This window comes from Narcine bancroftii, chromosome 5 (assembly GCF_036971445.1).
Source record: "Narcine bancroftii isolate sNarBan1 chromosome 5, sNarBan1.hap1, whole genome shotgun sequence".
Lineage (NCBI taxonomy): Eukaryota > Metazoa > Chordata > Chondrichthyes > Torpediniformes > Narcinidae > Narcine > Narcine bancroftii.
In genome coordinates, this window is record NC_091473.1 from 4284605 (window position 1) to 4310392 (window position 25788).

Here is a 25788-nt window from a genome sequence, read left to right on the forward strand (position 1 = left end):
CTCGAACCCTTTATAAACAAAGGAACCACATTAGCAATAAGCCAATCCTCCGGCACTATACCCATCTCTAATGACATTTGAAAAATTACTGTCAGAGCCGCTGCTATTTCCTCACTAACTTCTTTCAAGGTCCTGGGGAAAATCCTGTCAGGACTTGGAGACTTATCCACCTTTATATGCTTCAAAAGCTCCAGTACTTCCTCTACCCCGCACAATTCAATATCCTTCTCCTTAGTGAACACCGAAGAAAAGAACTTGTTCAAAATCTCCCCCATCTCATTTTGCTCCACACACAGTTGTCTGTCCTGATTCTCTAAGGGACCAATTTTATCCCTCACTCTCCTTTTGCTATTAATATATTTATAGAAACCTTTTGGATTTATTTTCACCCTGTTTGCTAGAGCCACCTCGTGCCTTCTTTTAGCTTTTCTAATTTCTTTCTTAAGACTCTTTTTACATTCAATGTATTCTCCACGCATCTCTTTTATTCCTTGTTTATTAAATTTATTGAAGGTCTCCCTCTTTTTTTTGAACCGTTTCCAATATCCCTTGAAAATCACACTCTCAAACTTTTAGCCCTTCCTTTTAATCTAACAGGAACGTAAAGATTGTGCACCTCAAAATCTCACCTTGAAAAGATCTCCATTTCTATACTACATATTTCCCATAAAACAAATCATCCCAATCCACTCCTTGTAAATCCTTTCTCATCTCCTCAAATCTAGCTTTTCCCCACTCGAAAACTTCAACCCTAGGCCCTGACCTATCCCTCTCCATAATTACATTGAAGGTAATGGCACGATGATCACTGGATCCAAATTGCTCCCCAACACATACCTCCGTCACCTGACCTATCTCATTCCCCAAAAGTTGATTCAACTGTGGGGTGCTGAGGTAGCAGTAAGCAAGCACTAACTCAAAAGACTGTACAACAGGCTTTATTACAGTAAAAGTATGAACACCAGTTCAAGCCTTGGTGGCTCTTCTGTGTGACAGGCTCAGGAGGGACCAGCTCAGGTTTATATTCAGGTCGACTGATTGACAGCTGGCCAGGTGGAGTCAGCCCCTAAGGTGGCTGCAGGTAGAGAGATGCCCCCTGCAGTAGGCTGGTGGTTGTATCAAGGTTATAAAAAACTATCCTGCACACATTTTGCAAATTCCAATCCATCCAGCCCTTTCACAGAATGGGTTTCCCAATCTATATTTGGAAAATTAAAATCTCCCACTATTATAATCCTGTGCTTATTACAAATATCTGCTATCTCCCTACAAATTTGCTCCTCTAGTTCTCGCTTCCAATTAAGTAGTCTATAATACACCCCTACAAGTGTGACTACCCCCTTTCCCATTCCTCAATTCCACTCATACAGTCTCCCTGGACGAGCCCTCTAATCTATCCTACCTCAGCACCACTGTAATATTTTCCCTGACAATGCTACAGCACCCACTCTTTTTCCTCCAATTCTATCACACCTAAAGCCACAAAATCCAAGAATATTTAGCTGCCACTCACATCCCTCCTGCAACCATGTTTCATTAATCGCTACCAAGTCATACTACTAAGTGTCAATCCACACCTTCAGCACCTTCCTTACAATGCTCCTATCATTCAAGTATATGCATTTCAGAGATTTCCCACTTCTTGTTCTCTGTTTGCCCCTATCTTTACAAACAGATCTATATTACGTTCTCTTTCTATCATCTTGCCTCCATCTTCATGCAGAGCATCCTCCTTCTCTATTCCCTGCCTTTCCACCCCCAAACTTTGTCTACAAGCTTTCTCTGTTTGCAATCTAACCTTCTCCTTGCTGTTCTCCTTCACTTGGTTCCCTCCCCCCAATCATTCTAGTTCTATTTGGAGATGTGGTTCATGGAGGAGCCAGAGGAAGTGGTGGAGATCGATACAATTGGAATGTTTAGAAGAGAGTTCGACAGGAGAGGGTTAAAGAGATGTGAGTCAAGAAGGACATGCTTGGGCAGACAACGAGGTCCTGCTTCCTGCTGTAAAGCATGTGACTTCAGGATTCCGGGCACAAGAGGATGTTGAAGTGTGAAGTCCTTTCTTTGGTTCTTAACTTTTTCACCTTTGATTCATTAAATCACTCCCCCATCCATTTGCTATTTGCTTGGCCCAACTGCAACAGTTAGGCCTGTGCTGAACACTTCCTCCTGGATTTAACTTGAACATGGTCAGGTCGAGTCCAGACAACGGTTTGTATTCTGTGGCCTTTCATCCTTGGTTCATGGTCTGCAGGAGACAGCAAATAGCCATTTGCAACAAACTTCAGTGAAACCAAATTTCAAAAGCAAAGCTTAATATGCAGTGGCTGTTTTATTGAGTCTCATTGCAAATGATGATACACTTGTACCTGCAGGAATTGGCACTGAGCCACATTTCAACATAGCTTGAAAGATTTTTTTAATGAAAATCAAGAGGCAAAACCCTTAGTATCCAGCACATAATGGGGTTTGGTAGATGCAGGATAATAACATTTTCCAGTTGTTTGAGGCTGTGTGTTGCGTGATTGGTGAACTAACCTCTAGGGGCACCAATTTTAAACTTTCATATTTTTCACCTATTTATTTTTCGCGATTACTTTTATTGCCGGTTGCTTGAGGTTGCCGTTAGTATGAATTCCAGATAATGGGGATTTTACTGTACTTGATTTTTGAAAGAGAAAGAAAATGGGAATTGCTCAGCAGATCAGACAGTGTCTGCAAAAGAGAAACAGCTAATGTTTCCTGTGCCTGTGACTTGAATCATTAACTCTGCCTCTCTTTCCACCGATGTTGACCGTGTAGCGCATCGAATCACTCAAAGACTCGTTGATTCAAACCAAGGCTTTTATTAACAAAAGACTGGACATTGAAGTCGACCAGTCCAGACTGACCTGGGTCTGGTTTGGAGCAGCCTTTTATGACCTGGCAGTAGGTGTGGCTATGGCTCTCAGCCAATCACCACTACTATATATAAATAGTATCCTGTACTAACACAGAGCATTTTGGGAATTTTTGGTGTTTATTTCAAAGCACCTTCATTTCAGCCTGGCCTCTTGTGTCACTGTCCATGATGTAAAGGATTGTGCTCCAACTTTAATTGGACCTTCTAAGCCGGACTCCAGCATAGAGCCACCTGAGCCAGCACCAAGATCGTGAGCACTAGTTAAGTAGCACCGAGAATTTGCACAGATAGGATTAATTCACAGCGCCTCCAGGGAGAAGATGAAAACTTAGAGGACAAGGCACAAGTTTAATTTAGAATTAATTTGTCATTTGTATTTCCCTTTGCAACATCCTGCTCGTTTCTTGACAATGGTGCCAATGGTGACAGTCTTCTCTTTACACTGAACAGAGAGCCTTCTTTTATGGAGCAGACAATGACGCTGCAGGAAGGTCAGGCTGTGGAAATCCTAGAAGGTGTTTACAAGAGTCTGGTTGCCGATAAGCCCAAATCCTGGGCTGACTGCATTGCCTGGGCCAGGAGACATTGGCAGACACAGTACAACAATATCATCCAGCAGCTTCTGCATAACTTCCCACCCGAGCAGGTAATAGATTGAGGGTGTGTGTGGGGGAGAGATGGGGCATGGGATGATGGAGGCTGTCTGGGGCTTTGGAATCACTGTGTCTCAGCACTGCAACAGAATGAATCATTGCTGTGGGAGCAAGCAGGAGAGTTCTAAATGGAGGCTTGTCAACAACTGAACTAAGGCTGATAACAGATTTTATTCAAGGTTACCTAAAGTAATGTGTATTTCAGCAGTATTCATGGTCTTCCACACGGAATACCTGAGTACAGAGAAAGATTGAAGAGGTTAGCACTTTATTCGTTGGAACGTAGACAGTTGAGAGGGGATTTGATTGATGTGTTTAAAATTATGAAGGGAATAGATAGACTAGACGCAAGTAGACTTTTCCCCTTGAGAGCAGGGGAGGTTAAAACAAGAGGACACAAGTTGAGGGTAAGGGGGAAAAATTTTAGGAGAAATATTAGAGGATACTTCACTCAGAGAGTGGTGCCTGAATGGAATAATCTTCCAGAGGAAATAGTTGAGGCAGAGTCAATTCTTTCATTTAAGAGGAGGCTGGATATAGACATGGATAAGAGGGGGTTGGAGGGTTATGGGCAGAGAATAGGCTGTGGGAGCTAGCGGAGTTGTTTGAGTGAACCGGCATGGACTTGAAGGGCCGAGATGGCCTGTTTCCATGCCATAAACTGTTATATGGTTGTTATATGGAAATGTAATTGGGATTCTATTTTCTTTCCATCCTCACTGCACTTGAGTTTTCATTTTAAGCACTTGGATGAGGGCAGACAACAGCAAATGTGCAGGGGAAACGCAGCAGGTCATTCAGCATCTATGGGAAGTAAAGGGTTACCTACATTTCAGGCCTGAGTCTTTCGTCGAGCAAAAAATAGGCAGGCACCTGAATAAATAGGGGGTGGGTGGGGGGGGGAGGGAGGGAGGAAGGGGTGGGGAGGAGCATAGGCCAACTGGTAAGGGGATATAGATAGGAGGGTAGAAGAGAAAAAAAGCTGAGGTGATAGAGGGAGGGGTAGTTCTCTGAATGGAGAAGGAAGGGGGTGGGAGTTGAAGGAAAGGAGACAGAGGGAGAGAGACTTGGAGAAGGATTTTAATGGAAACTGAAGTCTATGTTAATGCCATCTGGTTGATGGATGTCCGGATGGGATACAAGGTTCAATCCGATACTTTCTGTATGGAGTTTGGACATTCTCTGTGTGACCACATTTATTTCTGCTGGGGACTCCAGTTTCCCCGAACATCCTAAAGAATTGGGAATTGGTAAGTTGATTGGCTGCAATAAGTAAGTCCTCCCGAGAGTCTTGAAAAGTAGTGGAATCTGCTTTTCTGGGAGTATAAGTTCAAATTTAGACATTTCAGCATGGAAAGAGGCCCTTTCGGCCCATTAGCTCATGCCGCCCAATTGCAGCCAATTAACCTACAACCCCCCCCCAGTACGTTTTAGAATAGTGGGAGGAAATCGGAGCTCTCGGGGGAAATCCACGCAGACACAGGAAGGACGTATGACAGCATGGGATTCAGACCCTGGTCCCGATCACTGGCGCTGAAATGGCGCCCCATAGTATGGTGCAAATAGGCTACAGGGAATAGTGGTGGGATATGATAGCTCTGTAAGATGGTATTGACTCAGTGGGTTTGATGTCCTCTCAGATTAGGAGTGAATATGGAAGGCCAAGCTATCAGTGACAACATATCGCAACATCACTCCAAAGATGCCTGTGGGCTATAACTTGCTGTCAATAAGAAAGGGTGATGGAGAAATAAACCTTCCCCACCTTTAGAAAGCACCCGGGTGAGCCAATTGCAAACCACAATTAACATGGCTCCAGTCCAGGAACTGGAAAGTGGAGTTTGTCTCAATAATAAAAGGTGGCACAATTGGCGAAATGGTGAGCAACAAGGCTATTGCAGCCCCAGCAACTTGGGTTCGAATCCCGCCCTGTCTGAAAGGAATTTGTACATTCTCCCCGTGTCTGCGTGGGTTTTCCCCGGGGGCTCCGGTTTCCTCCCACTTCAGGGTTTGTAGGTTAATTGGTGTGTTTGGGCAGTACAGGCTCAAGGGTCAGAATGGCCTATTAGTGGGCTGTATCTCGAAATTTAACGTAAATAAATAAATAGGTTATGTTTTCTTTTTTAAAATAACTGATTTTTAATTGGCATGGATCAAATGGGGACTGAATAGAACCTTCTGGGCCACGGGTTTCCTGGACTCCTCTCTGGATTGAGCCCACTGTTGTCAATTAGAATAATTGTGCTGTACTTCCTGACCTCGTTGCCTGGGAGCAAGGTGGACTGCATCATGTCCCCTTCACCAGCCTGTGATCTATTTACCATATATGCCACTAGGGGAGCAGTTGCTCAAATCCATGTTACATTCAAGTTCAAATTTATTATCTGACTGCACTCTGTTTTTCCAGAGCGCGGGACACAGTACTGTACATAATAATCACGTGCATACATAAAGATATAATTTAAAATAAATATAGAAATATTTTGGGTTGATTTACTCAGATTGCAGCAGGGGTTCCCTACCTTTTTGTTCCTCTGTACCCCTTGGGCATTTTTATAGGTTCCCGTGTACCCCTAAAAATTAAGGATAAAAAAACAACACAACATTGTGCAATCTGACTGCAGATTACAACACCAGTAGTGGTTATTCTCTCAGACCCAATGTACCCCCTGAAAAGTACAAATGTACCACTGGGGGTACATGTACCCCAGGTTGGGAACCCCTGGATTACAGGATATTGATCACCAATTTCACAGTCTATGGATAGAATCTATTTCCCAGCCTGGCTGACTTGATGTTGATGCTCCTGTACCTCGTTCCTTTTGGTAGTGGGCCAAAGGTACTATGTGCTGGATGAAGGGTCTTCTATAATTCTTTGAGTCTTGTTTAAGCAACGCGCCAGGTAAATTGTGTCAATAGAAGAAGTTGATGATGATCCTCTGTTTTGACTTCCAGTCTGATGCTTTGCAGCTACCATGCCAAACAATGATGTGTATTGTACATAACCCAACTGGGTGAGCAGTATTGCTTCGCAAACGTGATGCGCGCCAGTGGAAAGGAACACAGAGAGTTATTAATTCAGCCAATGACATCACAGGCATCAGTCTTCAAGGGCATCTACATGGGTGGTGTCTTAAGAAAGCAGTCTCTATCCTCAAGGACTCCCACCACCCAAGACATGCCCTCTTCCCTCTGCCACCATCGGGAAGGAGGTACAGAAGCCTGAAGACAAACACCCAGCGACACTAGGGCAGCTTCTTCCCCTCTGCCATCAGATTCCTGAATGGACAATGAACCACCGACCTGACCTCACTTTATCCAATTTTCTTGCACTATTTATTTATTTTTGAAATATAATTTATAGGAATACTTGGACTGTTACGCTGCCGCAAAACAACGAATTTTGTGGCATGTTCATGAAAATAAATTCTGATTCTAATTCTGACACAGGAAGATTGCTGAGCTGAGCCTGGGTTAATGAGACTTTATAAGGTAATGTGTAGTCTACTGTCTGTACCTGGGCTGAACCACCTGACCCTGATACTGAGTGCTCCATAGTGCAAAAAATTGAACTTGTCAGAAGTATGTTTCTTATCTTGATGAGTGGGGAGCCTCCTCAGCGAACCCTCCCCGCCCCTCCCAACTTACCAATGAATTCATTTATTTTGGCAAAATATTCGGACAAGAACAGATTTATTATAAGCAGGCTGCTTTTGCAGTGTTTGAGAGCTACAGTTAATATAATATAAACCTTTTTGTGGAAACGCGAAGGCATTCTGATAAACATTTTGTTTTGAAAGAAAACAGTATTTGCCAGCTTCAAATTGCAGCAACGATACTTTAAACAGTCTTGAAACACGGAATCGTACAATGTAGAAAGCGGCTGTTTGGCCTCTTGATCCTGTACTACCACTTTCTTGATATCCTTAATTTGTCCCATTTTTAACATCCCCAGTATCCGGCATCCATGTGGATCAGTAGATGCCAGCTAAGTGAATTTTCTGGTTGCTTGAGTTGTGAGTTGCGAGATTGCCGAACTAACCGCCAGGAGGTGCCAATTTTAGACAATTTTTACTTATTTATTTTTGCCAGTAGCTTGATTTCTAGATAACAGATCTTTTACTGTATTTGCTATCTTGTACTTGATAATTTTCCAGAAGCCTGTTCTGTCTTCAGACCGAACCCATCCCAATCTGGAATGTAATCTAGGATTATATTGCCCTGAAATCACTCAATTTTCCCCAGGGAAGCAGTTTTACCAGTGGAACAAGGGAGCCTGAAATGTTGTGCATGAGTTGATTTCAGAGTCGGTGCCAGAATGAATGTTGGGGTGGGGGGGGGGGGGGGAGGACATTAGCATGTTAGGTGGGGCTCTTTTAGTGGGGGGCGGGGTGGTTTCTAGCCGGGACCTACCTGTCATTAATGCCATCCGCCCCTCTGATGTGGAACACGAAGGCGCTCCTTTTATCGTGTCAAGCATCACTAGACGTTACTGACACTTGACGCACACTAGTGACACGGTCGGGGGCAAGTGGAGAGTCGCTAGCATCTGTCAACCTAGATGCTAATGACACAGGAGAGGGTGGAGGCTGGTCTGATGGCTAGCAATGGGTGGGGGTGGGGGAAGCACAGCTTCTCATTTGGGGGGCCAATGCCTGTGGATGCCTCCCTTGGGTGCCGATCTTGCTACCTCTTCCACCACCCCCTCCCATTCTCACAAAACGATGACCCTGCTGTGCTTTAGGGCCCATCTGCCATACACCAGAAACTTGCATTCATATAAACCTTCAAATAATCATAATGAGTCATACATATTGTGCAATGCACATATGCACCAACGTTTTTACTTGCTGCAGTCGAGCAGGTACATTTTTCCCCCAAATGCATCAAAAGCAACTTTGTACATATGATACAGATACATATTGTACTCCTGCTTTCTTCGATAAAAAAGCAACACATGTTGTCAAACGGTACTTTATCTGTTTATTAAAAAAAACAACTTAAAACCACGCTACAAAAGTATACCCAACTACAATTGAATTCAAAGGAACAATGAATACAAAACAAAAATACATGTCCACAGTTATCTTAGGGCCAAAATAGTGACTTTGTAATAGTGCAAGCAATCCTTTTGTGGAGCAGAAGCGACTCTCAACCTTTCTCTTTCCACTCACATACCACTTTAAGTAATCCTTATGCCATCGGTGCTCTGTGACTAGTAAGGGATTGCTTAAGATGGTCTGCGGGTGGAAAGCAAAAAGTTTGAAAACCACTGTTTTAATCGTGCCTCATTGACTCGTTATGTGCACGGTTTCATAACTCCAAAGGAAATGGGCCAATGACCATTTTTCTCAAGCAAAATATTTCAGTCACATTTGGGGCTAGAGCAGTGGTTCCCAACCTTCCCTTCCCACTCACATCCCACCTTAAGCAATCCCTTACTCATCACAGAGCACCGATGGCATAGAGATTACTTAAAGCAGTATGTGAATGGAAAGAAAAATGTTGTGGCCCAGTGTGCAAGGGGGTAACTGAACCATGTAAAGGGGCCATTAGGACAAGGTGAGAAAAAGTCTTGGTCAATGTGATAGTATAGATTCTATCACCAATGTGTATATGTACAGATTGGAGTGTAGGTTGACTGTGATTGGCTGAGAGCGTAGCCACACCTACTGGCAAGTCTTAAAAGGTTACTCCTAGCCAGACCAGGTCATTCTGGTCTGGTCGACCTACATGTGACATGCTCCAGTCTTCTAGTTAATAAAAGCCATGGTTTGGATCAACAAGTCTTTGATTCGACGCGCTCCAGAGTCAAAGAATCTTTTTTTTTAAGAACAGATTCTCAACTGTGAGGAGATTCAGGAAGGAAATTCCTGGGCAGGATGCACAAAAACTGCAGACACTGGAATCTTGAGCAAGCCATGAGATGCTGGAGGGGCTCAGCAGGTTAGTCACCGTCCACAGCCATAAATCGTCAGGCAGCCTCTTGAGTCGAGATCCCTTCTCCCCATGGATGTTTCTTGTACCACTGATTCCCTCCAAATGTCCCATTGTTTGGCCAAGGGAAGGAAGCTCAGCAGGCACAAGATCCCCATGGTCCAGTGAACCACAATGATTATAACAGGTTGTAGAACAGCAGAGCTCTTAAGTGATAAGGAGAAGAGATTGGGCATCATAATGAACAATTAAGAATGTCAAGAATTTAAAAGATATTTACTTGCCTTGAGCCAGGACCTCTTTTCTCCCCAATCCCAATATGTAGTCCATTTGTGAAAATCATGGATATATGTGGTGTTGCTGCCCCAACAGAATTGAAGTGCCTCTAGCTGAACAAGCTGAGAGATTTCATTCTAGCCATTACTTGTGCCTCGAATGCACGCATGCTAAGTCAGGTACAGCTGTTAAAGCGCATATGTTCTCATGAATAGAAGTGGTAAATTAACACCAGCTGGAGAGGCCTACCTGCCTCTTGCGCGCTGCCGTCTCTGGCCTGTTGCCATATTGCTTTAGGGCCAAGGCAAGCAAAGGTTAATCCAGAATGAAAACAAGAGGCTTTGCCTTGGCACGTGGGCTGCAGGGACCTGCCATGGATGGGTTGCAGATTTAAAAAGTGGCATGTAATCTGACAAAAATAAGTCTCTGTGGGTTCCCCTGCCTCCTCCCCACCAGCCCTTGTGGACCCAAAACCAAAAGGTAATTGGTTTGTATCTTGCGGGGGCAGACAGATGTAGAGACAGAATTCTTTCACTTTTAGTCTTTTGTCTAGCGTGGGTTTTTTTTTCAGATGTAATATGACACAATGAATTTTTACTTCCATTTCCCTATCTTGAAGTTGCCTTTTTGCAAAGTTTTTTGAATCAGACAGAGCCAAGTTACATTTTTCAAGAGAAACTTGTTTTCAAGATCCTTTTATTGTGGTGTACACAAATTTGTTTTCCTTTGTTTGCCCTATAAAGGGTAATCCCTCTCAGGATGAAAGGCAAGCACGCGAATGGCCCTTCATAAATGCCGAGTGCCCATGCATCCTGCCACCTCTTTTGATGCGGCCTCCTCCGACATTCCCGTGACCATTTTAGCAAGGTTATTGTCCACTTTGGTTTCAACCGCCTTCCATCAACTTATGACCTGTATTTGGGGCCATGAGGTTCAACTACAGCTTTTATCACAACATCGGTCAATCTCTTGAGCCTCCCTGTACTACCCTACCCCTTATCCAAAACTCCTTTGTGACCACCCACTGAAACGTCACTTTTTTATTTAAGAATATCATGCCCGTTCATGGACTACTAATCATAACTTTTTAAATTTTAAAAAAATTTTTCACTCTATGAACCATACTAACCAAAATACACACTAACATTTCCCTCTTGAATATACACAATGTAATTTTCTTCCCTTTCTCCCCCCTCCCTTCCCTCCCTCCTTCACCACCCCCCCTCCCCACCCACTCAATGTTCAACCTATATGATACATTAAACCCATTAAACAATGTCATCACACAATGAAAATAAACAAGAAATTTGTGTCATCTACTTTTACATACTGGGTCAGTTCATTTCGTCTTCTTCTCCTTCTGTCATTTTAGGCAGTGGAGGTCCGCGGTAGGACTTCTCTGTTGTGTTCCATGTATGGTTCCCAAATTTGTTCGAATACTGTGATGTTATTTCTTAAATTATATGTTATTTTTTCCAATGGAATACATTTATTCATTTCTATGTGCCATTGCTGTATTCTCAGGCTGTCTTCTAATTTCCAGGTTGACATAATACATTTTTTTGCTACAGCTAAGGCTAGATCATAATGAATCTTTTTTGCACTTTATCCAATTTGAGGCCCAATTCTTTACTTCTTATATTACTTAGAAGAAAGATCTCTGGGTTTTTTGGTATGTTGCTTTTTGTGATTTTATTTAATACCTGATTTAGATCTTCCCAAAACTTTTCCATTTTCTCACATGCCCAGATTGCATGTCATAACTTAAGAGTTGGTGTTGAGTTGATTCTGGCATGGTGCTTTCCCTCTCCAAGACTCTGCCTTGGGTTTTTGAATGTTAATCCTCAACCTTGCTGAGGGGAAGGGGTTTAGAAATGACATCTTTTTCTTTTCCTTGTGTTTTGTTGTTTCGTCGTAATTGTACTTCTGAATTTGTGCATTGTAGTAATTTTTTTCCTCGTCCTCGAACACAAATTTTTGTTCAATTTTTTTATTGTAAAAATATCAATATAAGTATTTTAAAAAGTATCATGAATAATTTCGGCATACGGCGCGGCAACAGGCCCTTCCAGCTCACGACCCCATGCCACCCAAATACGCCAATTGACCTACAATCCCCATACATTTTTGGATGGTGGGAGGAAAGCGGAGCGCCTGGAGGACACCCACGCAGATATGAGGAGAACGTGCAAACTCCTCAAAGAAAGCACCGAATTCAAACTGGGTCACTGGCGCTGTATTAGTGTACCACTGTGCTGGCCGTACCTTTTGATGAACTGCACTATTTATTTGTCTCTCCTTTTATCTTATATTCTCTACTGTTCTGATTTGGTATATTGTGGTAATTTAATTGTAGTTGGTGTACCTTGTGTGTGCCTGCAGCAAATGAAAATTGTGGTTCAACTTCTGGTACTTGTGCATATGCCACTTGATAATCATTAGTCAGCTTTGCCATTAATGCTGGTTATGTGGATTCGTAGGGTTGTCAGACAATAAAATGTCCTTTCAACCCACTTTCAACAAATTTTAACCTTCCATTTGATGGATCTGAATTAGCATTGCCAAGCCCCGTTTTTGCCCATGCCCAAATGCCTTGGGCACACAGTGAGCTACTGTAGGAACTCCCTGAGTCAGGCAGCATCCATGGGTAGAAAAGGACATTCATTGTTTTGGACAGGGAGCCTTTTATTGAAATTGAAGGGCTGATATCAAGTAAGTCAAGGGCGAAAGAAAAAGACTAGCACTGCCAAAGACTTGGAGGCAGGGGTGAGAAAGTGAATTTACTGGATTGGTTGGATCATATGCTTAATATGCAATGTAATGGCCCGTTCTGCCTTGCTTCTGTAGGTCCATGCTGGTCCTCTATCCATGCCCCTATGCGTGAGTCAAGATCTTCATTTATTCTTTGCCATAGTGGCTCCCTCTACAGCTTCATTTCCCCGCCTGCAAACTTTACACCCTTTGAAACCGTCTGTTCGTCGTACCTTCTAGAAACATTGACTCTGTTTCTGTCCTCACAAGTGCAGCCTGACTTGCTGAGCATTTTCCAGCATTTTCTGTAAATTTAAATTTAGCCGTACAGCGCAGTAACAGCCCCTTCCAGCCCATGAGTCCATGCCACCCAATTAACCCGCAACCCCTGTTCATTTTTGAAAGGTGGGAGGAAAGCGGAGCGCCTGGAGAAAACCACTCAGATAATGAACAAACTCCTTATTGACAGCGCCAGATTCGAACCCTGGTCGCTGACGCTGTAACAGCTTCGTGCTATCTATCCCGCTCCCGGTTTGGGTTATGGTTCCTTCTGTCCTTGGCCTCTCTGCTAGAGTAGCTTCTCATTCCCCAATCCCACTGCTTTCCAGGTGCTAACCGATCACATTTCCTTTTGATGGCTTCCCCCCCCCCCCCCCCCCCTTGTACTTCCATGAATTCTATTTGCTCTCCTTCTTTGGCCAAGCACTTATTGTCTTCTGAGACAATGATTCCAATATATTTTCCAACCTATTGTAGAAACATGAAACGCAGGTCGCACAGCCCTTGAGTATGTTCTGTCATTCATTTTGAGCTGCACTGCGTTGTGCTGTAACTCAATCTGGTTGACTTGTTTCCATGACTTTTCGTATCTCTGCCTAATAAAAGACATACTCTTTAAATTTTCAACTCCTGATAACACAGACTCTAATTTCCCTCTTTTTTTTGGAGGGGGCCACCCTCACAGAGAAAATCGCATTGTAATAAAGCCATTAATCATCATCTTAAATTCTAACAGTGTGTCCACCAAATCTGAGCTGATCTACAAGCACCCACTCTTCCCACATTTTCTACAACTCACTTAGAGTCAGAGAGCAATGGAAGTGGCCCATCCACCCAAATTTCAAGGCCAGTCAGGCTGTTTATCTAACCCATATAACCCTTAACAGAGCAGAAGCTGGCCATATCGGCCTTTCAAGTCCGCACTGTTTCACTAGAACAATCCACTAGCTTAAACCAACTGCTCACCGCCAATAACCCTCCAACCCCCTCACCTCCATGTACACATCCAACCTTCTCTTAAATGACAGAAGGGACCCTGACGCAACTATCTCATTCGGAAGTTCGTTCCATTCTGTCACCACTCGCTGAGTGAAAAAGCCACCTCTAATATTTCTCCTAGAGTGTTGCCCCCTTACCCTTAACTCATGGCCTCTGTTCCAACCTCCCCTGTCCTCAGGGGAAAGAGTCTGTTTATTTCTTTCATAATTTTAAATACCTCAATCAAGTCCCCTCTCAGTCATCTACGTTCCAATGAATAAAATCCCAGTCTCCTTGATCTCTCCCTGTAATCCAGATGCTGTAAGCCAGGCAACATCCTTGTAAACCTTCTCTGCACCCTCTCCACCTTATCTATATCCTTTCTATAATTTGGAGACCAGAACTGAGCACAGTACTCAAAACCTGGCCTCACCAATGCCTTAAACAGCTGCAGCATCACCTCCCAGCTCCTATACTCTATACTATGATTTATGAAGGCCAGCATACCATATGCCTTCTTAACCACCCTGTCTACATGGGAATCTATCTTTTGTGAACTCTGCACCATAATCCCCCCAGGTCGCTTTGCTCCTCTGCATGCCTCAATGTCCTCCCCTTAACTGTATATGTCCTATTCTGGTTGATTTCACTGAAATGCAAAACCTCACTCTTGTCTACATTGAATTTCATCTGCCATCTTTCAGCCTACTCTTCGAAACAAACCAAATCCTTCTGTAATCCAAGAAAATCTACCTCGCTACCACCACTCCCCCTATTTTCGTATCATCCACATATTTGCTTACCCAGTTAACCACACCCTCCTCTAAATCATTAATATAAATGATAAACAACAAGGGACCCAGCACCAATCCCTGAGACATCCCGCTTGTTACAGGCTTCCAACCTGATATACAGTTGTCCACCATGACTCTCTCTGTCTCTTTCTCAGCCACCTCTGAACCCATGTCACAATCTCTCTACTAATTCCTAGTGACTGAACCTTCCTTATTAACCTTCCAAGCGGAACCTTACCAAAAGTCTTACTAAAATCCAAATAGATCACATCCACCACTCTACCTTCATCCTCCTTTTTTGTCACTTCCTCAAAAAACTCAACAAGGTTCGTCAAACATGACTTTCCTTTTACAAAGCCAAGCTTGGCGCCCCTAATCAATCCCTGCCTACCCAGATATGCGTGTATGCTATCTCGAAGAATACCCTCCATAACCTTCCCCACCACAGAAGTCAAACTTACTGGCCGATAATTACTTGGCTTACACCTTCTGCCTTTTTTGAACAATGGAATAGCATTTGCAACCTTCCAATCCTGTGGTACGAGCCCTCCTCCAGTGATCTTTGAAAAATCACTGTCAGTGCCCCTGCTATTTGTTCCCTGACCTCCCTTAAAGTCCTGGAAAAAATCCTATCAGGACCAGGAGACTTATCCACCTTAATTGACCCTAGAAACTCCAAAACTCTCGATTTATAGGGATAATCCCTATCCTTTCCATGACTAAGCCCCTTGCCTCTCTTATCTCGTATAACCCAATGTCCCTTTCCCTTGTGAATACGGACGAGAAAAAATTGTTCAATATTTCTCCCATCTCATATGGTTCCTGACATAGTTCACCTGTCCCATCATCCAATGGACCTGTTCTATCTTTAACTCTCCTTTTACTGTTCACATATCTGTAAAAACCCTTAGGATTCGCTTTCGCCTTATTAGGTATGGACACCTCATACCTTTTTGCCTTTCTAATTTCCCTCTTAAGGTTCGTCCTGCAATCTAAGTAACGACCATACATTTCCTCAATCCCTTGATTTTTATATTTGGTATAGGCCTCCCTCTTGTCCCGAACCAACTTCTTAATTTCACCAGAAAACCACGGCTCCCTCGAACCTTTAGTCTTCCCCTTCAGCCTGACTGGAACATAAAGATCCTGTACTCTCAAAATCTCACCCCTAAATGCCCCCCAAATTTCCTCTACATCCTTTCCGGCAAAAAGATCAGCCCACATAACTCTTTGCAAATCTCTTCTCATCTCTCCAAATCTAGCCTTCCCCCACTCGAAGACCTTCGACCTTAGACCCGACCTATCCTTTCCCATCATTAAGCTAAAGCCACTGGATCCAAAGTTCTCTCCAAAGCTTATCTCCGTCACCTGCATTCCCAAACAACAGATTTAACACCGTTCCCCCTCTAGTTGGTGTCTCAACATATTGCTGCAAAAAGCAATCCTGAACACAATGCATAAATACTAAGCTATCCTGCCCTTTTACTGACTGCGTTTCCCAATCTATGTTTGGAAAATTGAAATCCCCAACCAACACCACCCTATTTCTCCTGCACATCTCACCTATTTCCTTGCACATTTGCTCTTCTAGTTCCTTTTCCCCATTTGGAGGCCTATAATATACCCCCATAGTAGTAACCTCACCCTTCTTATTGTTCAGTTCTACCCACACTGCCTCTCTTGATGAGCCCTCCAGTTTATTTTGCCTCAGCACTGCTGTAATATCCTCCCTGACAAGTAATGCCACACCTCCCCCTCTTAATCCACCAACTCTGTCACATCTAAAGCAGGCAAATCCTGGAACATTCAATTGCCAGAACACAACCTTCCTTCAACCACGTCTCGCTAATGGCCACAACATCATAATGCCACATGTCACTCTACACCTTTAGCTCATCCAGCTTCCTTATTACGCTTCTTGCATTAAAATAAATACAACTCAGGGATCTCCTACATCCTACCTTCTGCATATCCTCCTCTCTTCCATTCTCGCAATTTTCACTACACCATCTTTTTACTACTTCCTGCTTTTCCTCCCTCAAATTATTCAAACTTGTTTCTTTCCTTAGCCTATTAACCCTCACCCTGCTGTCCTGCCTAACTTGAAACCCTGTCCCCAACCATACTAGTTTAACCCCCCCCCCCCCCCATGACAGCCCTAGCAAATGCCCCCGCCAGGAGACTGGTCCCTCTGGGATTAAGATGTGTAACCCATCATTACGGTATAGGTCCAATTTTAAAGGTCCCAGTGGTCCAAATACTTGAAACCCTGTCTTTTACTCCACCCCTTTAGTCACACGTTTAACCTCCTCCTAATTCTATTTCTGCCCTCACTGTCACGTGGCACAGGAAGCAATCCAGAGATTACCCACTTAGTGGTCCTCCTTTTAAGCTCCCTACAAGTAACATTTGTCTGAATTTGTGGTAAAAATACACAGTAATTGCTGGAGGAACTCAACCGGTCTCACAGCGTCCATAGGAAGTGAAGACATGTCACTGATGCTTCAGGATGGAGCACTTCAAGGTACAGGGAGTTCCCGGGTTACGAGTGAGATCCGTTCCTACATCTGTCTTTTGTCGAATTTGTAGGTAAATAGGTACATTCATTTCTTATTTATCATCAGTCAAATGTTCGTCTTAGTACTGTAAAAAAAAATGAAAGAAACAGTTCTTAAAGCAGTTCAGATAGAAGAAAAAAGATCATGATTAAAAATTAGCACTCCTCCTTACTCTTGTTCCATTAATGTCTTGCATACCAGAAGGGGCATTCATGAGATAATTAGGGAACAATTTGCTCGTAAGTTATCCGTAAGTCAGATGTTTGTAACCCGTGGACTCCCTGTATAAGCAAAAAGCAGGCAGGCATCTCAGTAAAGACTGGGAGAGAAAGAGGGAAGAATGAAGGGGGAGGACTCCAGACCAACAGACAAAAGATGTTAATTGGATGTGATAAGATGAAAGGTGAGAATTGATTTTGACTCTGTGAAAGGAGACAGAAGGGTAAAGGAGAGAGAGAAAATGAGAGGAAAGGTGGCAGGAGGATGAAAATGGGGTTGGGGGCGGGGGGCTAATGGAAACCGGAGAAGTCAATGATGCATGCAAACCTTTCCGATCCAAGTACCTGTCTAAATGTCTTTAAAACATCACAATTATACCCATCCCTTGAACTCTTTATCTGAAAATATTTGCCCCCAATCCTCCCAGGTTCCCTTTAAATCATTCCCCTCTTGCCTTATATCTGCACCCCCTAGTTTTGGACTCCCCAGCTCTGGAAAAAATATATGAAATACCCCTCATGATTTTGCATGCCTCTTTAATAGTGGTTCTCAACCTTTTTCTTTCCACTCCCATACCACTTTTAGTAATCCCTAAGCCATCGGTGCTCTGTGATTAGTAAGAGGTTGCTTAAGGTGGGATGTGTGTGGTGGGGGGGAATAGTTGAGAACCCAATTGTTACTGAAATATTTTGCTTGAGAAAAATTGTCATTGGCCCATTTCCTTTGGAGTTATGAAACCGTGCACATAACGAGTCAATGAGGTACGATCAAAACAGTGGTTTTCAAACTTTTTCTTTCCACTCACATACCACCTTAAATTATCCATTACTAATCACAACAGTCTCTGTGTGAAGAGGTTTCCCTAAACATTTCCCCTTTCACCCTTAACTCACATCCTCTGGTTTGTATCTCACCTACCCTCATTAGAAAAAGCCTATCTACATTTACTCTGTCTATACATCTCATAATTTTAAATACCTCTATCATATCTCCCCGCATTCTTCTACACTCCAAGGAATAAAGTCCTAACCTGTTTAACCTTTCCTTTTAACTCAGTTCTTGAAGTCTGGGCAACATCCTGGTAAATCTTCTCCACACTCTTTCCATCTTATTGACATCTTTACTGTACACTTTAAAAAGTGTACTTTCAATGGCCAATACTTGCAGTTGCTGCAAATCTATTTAGTGTTGCACTAACTGTATCGCTATTATAATGCCAGAGAAATCTAGTTCAAATCCGGCACTGTCTTTAAGGAGTTTGTACTTTCTCCCTGTGTCTGCGTGGGTTTCCTCCATGTGCGCTGGTTTCCTCCCAATCTCCAAAGCCATAGGAGGTTCTAGGTTAAGTGGGATATTTGGGTGACACAGGCCCGTGGCCGGAAGGATCTGTTTGTGCTCTATCTCTAAACTTTAAAAAAATAAAAGCAGAAAATGACAGAAACACTCAGCAAGACAAGCATCCTTGCAGAGGAAAAGAATACTTCAGGTGAGGGATCACACTATTTAGTCCAGCTGTAATTCTTGATCTCTTGACTAATCAAATACCTGTCAATTTCTGTCTTAAATACACCCAATGACCTCACTTCCACTGCCGCCTGTGGCAGCAAGTTCCACAGTGTCATGCACTGTAGTGACAGTAAGCAGACACAAGATTCAAAGACTGAAAACAGGCTTTATTCAGCTTAAAGCCTCTGCAGTGGCTAGCTGTGCCTTGCTTCTGAGTGACTGACCTCGAGAGGGGCCAGATATGGCTTAAATTTAACCTGCACTGGAGAAGCTCCTAAGCGCCGGGAGCCTCAAAATTGACCCTCGTAACCGGGAAGCGCAAGCGTGCTTCGAAATCTGGAGGCACATGATCGAGACACTCATCGAGGCACATCCCAAGGTCCTGGACTCCGACAGGAGGAAACGTACTGCTCCGCTCGGTCGGGTCCCCGAGCCTTCCAGGCACTCGAGGACTGCTCTGAATACTCGGAAGCGATGGACACTTTGGAGGTGATGTACAAGCCCCCAACGAACACAGTCTACGCCAGGTACCTCCTGAGTATTCATGCACAACGGCCAGGAGAGACAGCCGAATCCTACCTGGGAGCCCTGTCTGGCAGAATAAATTGTGATGCACTGCAGTGACAGAAAGGAGACACAAGATTCAGACAGAAACAACAGACTTTATTCAGCTTAAAGTCTCTGCTGTGGCTAGCTGTGCCCTGCTCCCGAATGACTGACCTTGAAAGGGGCCAGTTGTGGCTTATATCCCGGGTGGCTGATTGACAGCCGGCCAGGTGTTGTCTATCCTCCAGTGATCTTCCTGCAGGTACAGTTGTCGCCCCCTGCAGTAGGCTAGTGGTGTATAACCACACACAGACACATGACCTCCTGGCTAAAGAAATATCTCCACATTTCTATTTTAAATTGACCCCCTTTTATCCTGAAATTTTGGCCTCTTGTCCTGGATTCCCCTACCATGGGAAACAACTTTGTCTCATCTACTGCGCCCAGGCCTTTCAGCATTTAAAATGCCTCTATGAGGTTTCCCCACCGCCCACATCCTTCTGTTCTCTGAGTGCAGTCCAAGAGCTGACAATCATTTCTCATATGCTAACCCTTTTATTCATGGTATCATTTTTATAAAGTTTCTCTCAACCCTTTCCAGTCCAAAATCAATTCCTTTCCTCTATCTTTTCATCTAACTTGCCCTGAAATAATTCTACCCCATCTGCCTTACTTAAGTCAACCATGCACAGTTGGGATTATTTTGTATTTACAACTGGTAGTGAAACATATTTTCCATGCATGTTCTTGACTTTATTACACTGTGCAAAGTTAATGCCCTGAACTTATTCCACACTCTGACAATGGAGATCCAGGTGAGCATTTAAAATTTAGACATACAGCACGGTCACAGGCCATTTCGGCCTTCGAGCCCGTGCTGCCTAGATATGCCAAATTAACTTACAACCACCGGTACATCTTGGAGGGTGGGAGGAAACTGGAGCCCCTGGGGAAAACCCACACAGACTCAAGGAGAACAAACAAAATCCTCACAGACATCGAGGGATTCGAACCCTGGACCCGATCTCTGACACTGTAGCGGCGAGGCGCTAACCACTACACCGACCTTGCTGCCCCATTTAATTCTGCTCATCAATAGGATTTCTACCCACATCTCCCCAGAAGAGCTGGTTCTCCTTGGAATTCTTCCAAAATAAGCAGGGGTGGGCTGGGAGGGGAGTGGGGAGAATTCCTTCTGTATTTTTCACATCAGTCCATCGTGGTGAGACTCACTCTTCGAACGATTCAGAGATATTTGAGTGGCCACTCAGTTGAATGGCTGCACAATAAATAGGAATTAATGAGAAGGAGCAAGATTCTATCTCTTCCTGTATATTATTAGAGGAGGACGTCAGGGACTGAGAGCAGATAAAAGAGCAAGATACAGCCTACAACTTTAATCATCTCTCCTCGTTTACTGAAGTATGTCCTAGGATGCTCACAGACCCATACAGCATTAAATTTAGGAATGTAAGCTATTAACATGCATCATTATCAACCTCATTTGGATTTGCTGAGCTTTCATATGACAATTTGTTCTGCAGTATGTTTTGATCTTGTATGTGGGAATTAGTTTTGCCAAAGATATTCATCTCCTGTAATGGAAACAATCATGGACCTGAGTTAATAATCAATCTACCTTCATCAGTCTGTGTCTTAATTGAAATGATCTCTCGACCTAAACATCATTTAAAGGGGAAGTTGTAGCGAGCGTGCTAAACGAGCGAAAGAACAAGGCCAATAGCCGGTGGAACTCATGAGTTTTAATTTGACTAGCACGCTGCCACTTTTAAGGCATTGGAAGCTCCCACTCCTGCGCACCGGAAACTACATCATCGTGATGTAAGCGCACTGCCCGTGCGCATGCGGGCCCCGAGCTTCTACCAGAAAAGAAGGCTGAACGACACCATCTTTGATGCGGCTGCTCCGATGGCGCGCATTTAGCACACGGAGCCAGTTCGCCCAGCCATCAAATATGTGCATTGCCACAAAGTCAAGATGCTCTCCCAATTCCCACCTGGGCTAAAAATGATTAACAGAGTTCAACCCTCCATGAAAGTCTTTACTGTCCAATAACAGTGATGATGCTGTCATGTGTGTCACAAGATGTGTGTCACTGGTATTCAGCCTGGACAAGTGAGACCACATGGCCTGTTTCAGTGCTGTAAAACCCTGTGACTCTCCGCAGCTAGAAAGGCCACCATTTATCACCCCTGCTCAATGCTATAAGGTAGTTAAGTACCCACCACAGTTTGCATTGAGTCACAAAAAGGCTGGACTGACTCAAGGCGGCAGATGTCTTCCTGACAGATAACAGTTCACTAGATAGGACGATGCCACAGGTCATGCAGAAAAGGCATTGACATTTCGAGTCGGTGAATTCCGGTCTCCGCAGTGCTTTGATTTTCAGATTGCATCAACAGCCTGGTAAATTCACAGTCACCGCTTTTGCTGCAAATGTTTTATTCCAGACGTACTTAATAACTTGAATTTAAATTCCCCAGCTGTCATGGTGGGATTTGAACTCCTTTCCATGGTTTAACACCTGTGATCCCCTGACTCTTCCTGGAAATTGAGGCATGGGGAGTTACAGAGCCACCCAGTGTGCTCAGCCCGCTCCTGTTCACGCTACTGACCCCCGACTGCATCACCAGATCCAGCTCCGACAGAGTCATCAAGTTTGCAGATGACATGACAGTCGTTGGCCTCATCAGCAACAACGAGGAGTCGCACTACAGAGAAGAGGTGGAAAATCTCGTGAAATGGTGTGAGAGGAACAACCTGACTCTCAACGTGGACAAGATGACGGAGATGATCATGGTCTTCAGGAGGACCCGGATCAATCACCCTCCGCTACACGTTAATAACTCTGTAGTGGAGAGCACCAAGTTCCTTGGAGTTTACTGAACTGGTGGTCTATAGTAGACACACAACATCTCCTCACTTGTCAAGAAGGTACATAGTGTCTGCATTTCCTGAAAAGATTGAAGTGGGCAAGGCTACTGGCCACCATCATGTAATATCAAGAGCACCTTGGCCAGCTGCAACACAATTTGCTACAGTTGCTGCAGAAAAGGATTGAAGGTCCGTCCACAATAGCAGAGAGGGTCACTGGAGTCTCCCTCCCCTCCCCCCCCCCCCACCATTGACGTGATCTACTGGGATTGTTGACTGAAGAGGATGCGCAAAGTCATTGGGGACCCCTCCCCACCCAACATCTTTCAGCTGCTCTCATCAGGAAAGACATATAGGAGTGTCAGAGCCAGCACCACCAGGCTGAGGAACAGCTTCTTCCCACGGGCAGTGAGATGCTGAACGACCAAAGGAACTGCTCACATTTGAGACTCTCATATTTGCAAAGAAAATATTTATTTATTTGTTTGTATGTATATAGGAATACTTCTCCTGCATATGTATTGTGTGTTATGTCTGGTTGTGCGTCTGCATGTTTTTCACCGAGGACCGGAGTACGCTGTTTCATTGGGTTGTACTTGTGCAATAAACTTGAAGCACCCTTGAAGCAGGCTTGTTGCATCTGGGAGCAGAGGGGACCAGGGGAGATGAGTGGTTCTTATTGTACATCTTGGAACTTGATTTTACTTTGAAGATTTCAATGATGAGATATGGCACTAGAGTCGAGATAGCAAAGGCTTGTCCCATTCTCTAAACCTGAAGTGTGATGAAAGGCTGCAGATACCATTAGAATCAGAATTTATTGTCATGAACAAGTCATGAAGTTCGGGGTTTTGCAGCAACATCACAGGGCAAACATTCATATCATAACCATCTTACAACATTACTATATAAAAATAACAATAATATTGCACGATAAGTAAGGCAGTTTCTTTGGTTCATTGATCGTTCAGGAATCTGACGGCAGCGGGGAAGAAGCTGTCCTTGTGCTGCTGAGTGTTCGTCTTTAGGCTCCTGTACCTTTTTCCCGATGGTAGCAGAGTGAAGAGAGGGGTCTTTGAGGATAGAGGCTGCTTTTTTTAAGACACCGCCTCATGTAGATGTCCTCGATGGAGTGAAGTCTGGGGCCTGTGATGTCACAGGCTGAGTTAACTTTATTACACTGTCCTGAGACAGTATGGTGCCTCCATACTGGCCAGAATGTTCTCCACGGTACACCTGTAGAGGTTTTCTGTGAAGTACCGAATCTCCTCAAACACCTCACAAAGTATAGCCGCTGGCGAGCCTTCTTTGTGATTACATCAACATACAGGCTCCAGGACAGACCCTCGGAGATGTTGACACCCAAGAATTTGAAAACTTGACCCTCTCTTTATACCAGAATAACCTGACTGAATTATGCTTGCTTGTGCTAGACTTCAACTGATGGTTGACTTCATCTTGTTTCAGGTCACAAGCTCAGGAGCTCTCTTTTGGTCTGGTCCCAAGAGATGTCCCCATCCTCTGGAGTTTGATTCCAGCAATGTAAGTTCTTCCCCTCGCCAGTCTTTATCAGCTGCACCTTCCTTCATTTTCCAATAAAGTGATAATGTTGAACATGCACAGAAGCAGTATTCCCCATTGAACAGAATCAAAGTGTGGGATGAATGATGGGTGAGTAGCATTTCATCGGGCTGCAGGAGTGATGCTACCCTCTGCTCACGTGAGCTGGAAGGAATACATGGTCAGTTGTTGATCTCATTCTGAGCAACCTTATGGTGGTCAGGCAGCACTACTACAGAGACCCAGAGGCCAGACTGTTGCTGTTTGCCTTTCTTCAAGATCAGTGGTTTTCAACCATTTTCTTTCCACTCACATATCACCTTAAGTAATCCCTGTGCCATAAGTGCTCTGTTGTTAGTAAGGGATTACTTAAGGTGGGATGTTGGTGGGGAGGGAAGGTTGAAAACTACTGATCTTGAAGAAAGGCAAACCATACCTAATAGACACGTTATGTGCACAGTTTCATATGTCCAAAGGAAATGGGCCAATGACAATTTTTCTAAACAAAATATTTCAATAACAATTGGGTCCAGAGCACTTCCCTTCCCACTTTAAGTAATCCCTTACTAATCACAGAGCACCAATGATATAGGGATTACTTAAAGTGGTATGTGAGTGGGAAGAAAAACTTTGAAAACCACTGTTCAAGATTATCCTTGTCCTGTGGCGCCTTGATCATTTCTGAGCTCCCCACGAATCTGCAGCCTGGCCATTCTCTATCTCGGCAATGTCCTCTGACTTGCTCACACAATGCTGCATTTCCACAAAACGGCGTTGCAAATCGGCAGGTATATCATGACAAGTGGCACCATCCTAATGCAAAACACAAAAATCTGTAGACACCGTGGTTGAAGTAAAATCACAGTGCTGGAGAAACTCAGCAGGTCAAACAGTGTCCTTTATGTAGCAAAGGTAAAAATACTTAACCGGCGTTTAGGGCTTGAGCCTTTCATCAAGGTGTGGACAAATGTTGGAAAGCGTCCAAATTAAAGAGTGGGGGGAGGAGGCGTAGTCGCAAAGGTAGGAGGTGATAGGTGAAGGGAGGGGACAGCAGCAATCAAGGGGAGGAGGGGTTGCTGAGTGAAAGGAGGAAGGAGAACTAGACAGGGAAGGGAAGGGAGAGGGGGAAGAGGGTAGCAGGTTAGCAGAAATTGGAAAAGTCGATGTTAATGCCATCTGCCTGGAGAGCGTCCAGACAGTGTTGTTCCTCCAATTTGCAGGTGGTCTTGGTGGGACAGTGTGGGAATGTGATGCACAAGAAAAATGGTTCACTACTGGGAGGTCTCTGTCACTGGTGTAGACAGAGCAAAGGTGGTCAGCAAAGCAATCTCCCAGTCTGCACCCAGTCTCTCCAATGTAGAGAAGGCCACAAAGGGAGCACCGGTTGCAGTAAATCAGTGCTGCAAATACACAAGTGAAGTATTGCTTCATTTGGAAGGCCAGTTTGGGGTCCCGAACCATGCCGAGGGAGGAGATGTAAGTGCAAGTGTGACCACAGGGGAAGGTGCCGGGGTGGGGGAGAGATATTGGTGGGGAGGGATGAGTGCATGAGGGAGTCATGGAGGGACCGAACCCTACAGAAGGTAGAGAGGGGATGAAAAGAAAATATGTCTGATTGTAAGATCCTTCTGTAAGTGCCGTAAATTCCGGAGGAAAATGTGTTGGAAGCGGTGGCTGGTGGGGTGGTAGGTGAGGATAAGGGAGATTCTATGTTTGTTGCATCTGGGAGCAGAGGAGACCAGGGGAGATGAGTGGAAAATGGAGGAGATGCAGATGAGGGCTGAGTTGATGGTGGTGGAGGGGAAGTCACTTTAGTGGAAGAAGGCAGACATTTCGGAAGATCTAAACTGGAAGACCTCTTGTTGGGAACAGAATCCTAATGGTCTGAACTCGGCACTGAATGCTGTGTTTCTTCTTGAGATACTCTCCAAAGG

The 25788-nt window shown here is 44.2% G+C and overlaps 1 protein-coding gene across 4 annotated transcripts in view; it reads left to right on the forward strand.

The window, feature by feature from the left end:
• uba1 (ubiquitin-like modifier activating enzyme 1) overlaps positions 1 to 25788 on the forward strand; it is a 381394-nt gene that overhangs the window by 163577 nt on the left and 192029 nt on the right. For all 4 annotated transcript variants that reach the window (XM_069936574.1, XM_069936577.1, XM_069936576.1 and 1 more), the window contains 2 exons: positions 3353 to 3548; positions 23762 to 23836. In XM_069936574.1, coding sequence (XP_069792675.1) covers positions 3353 to 3548; positions 23762 to 23836 — 271 coding nt within the window. The remainder of the gene's footprint in view (positions 1 to 3352; positions 3549 to 23761; positions 23837 to 25788) is intronic.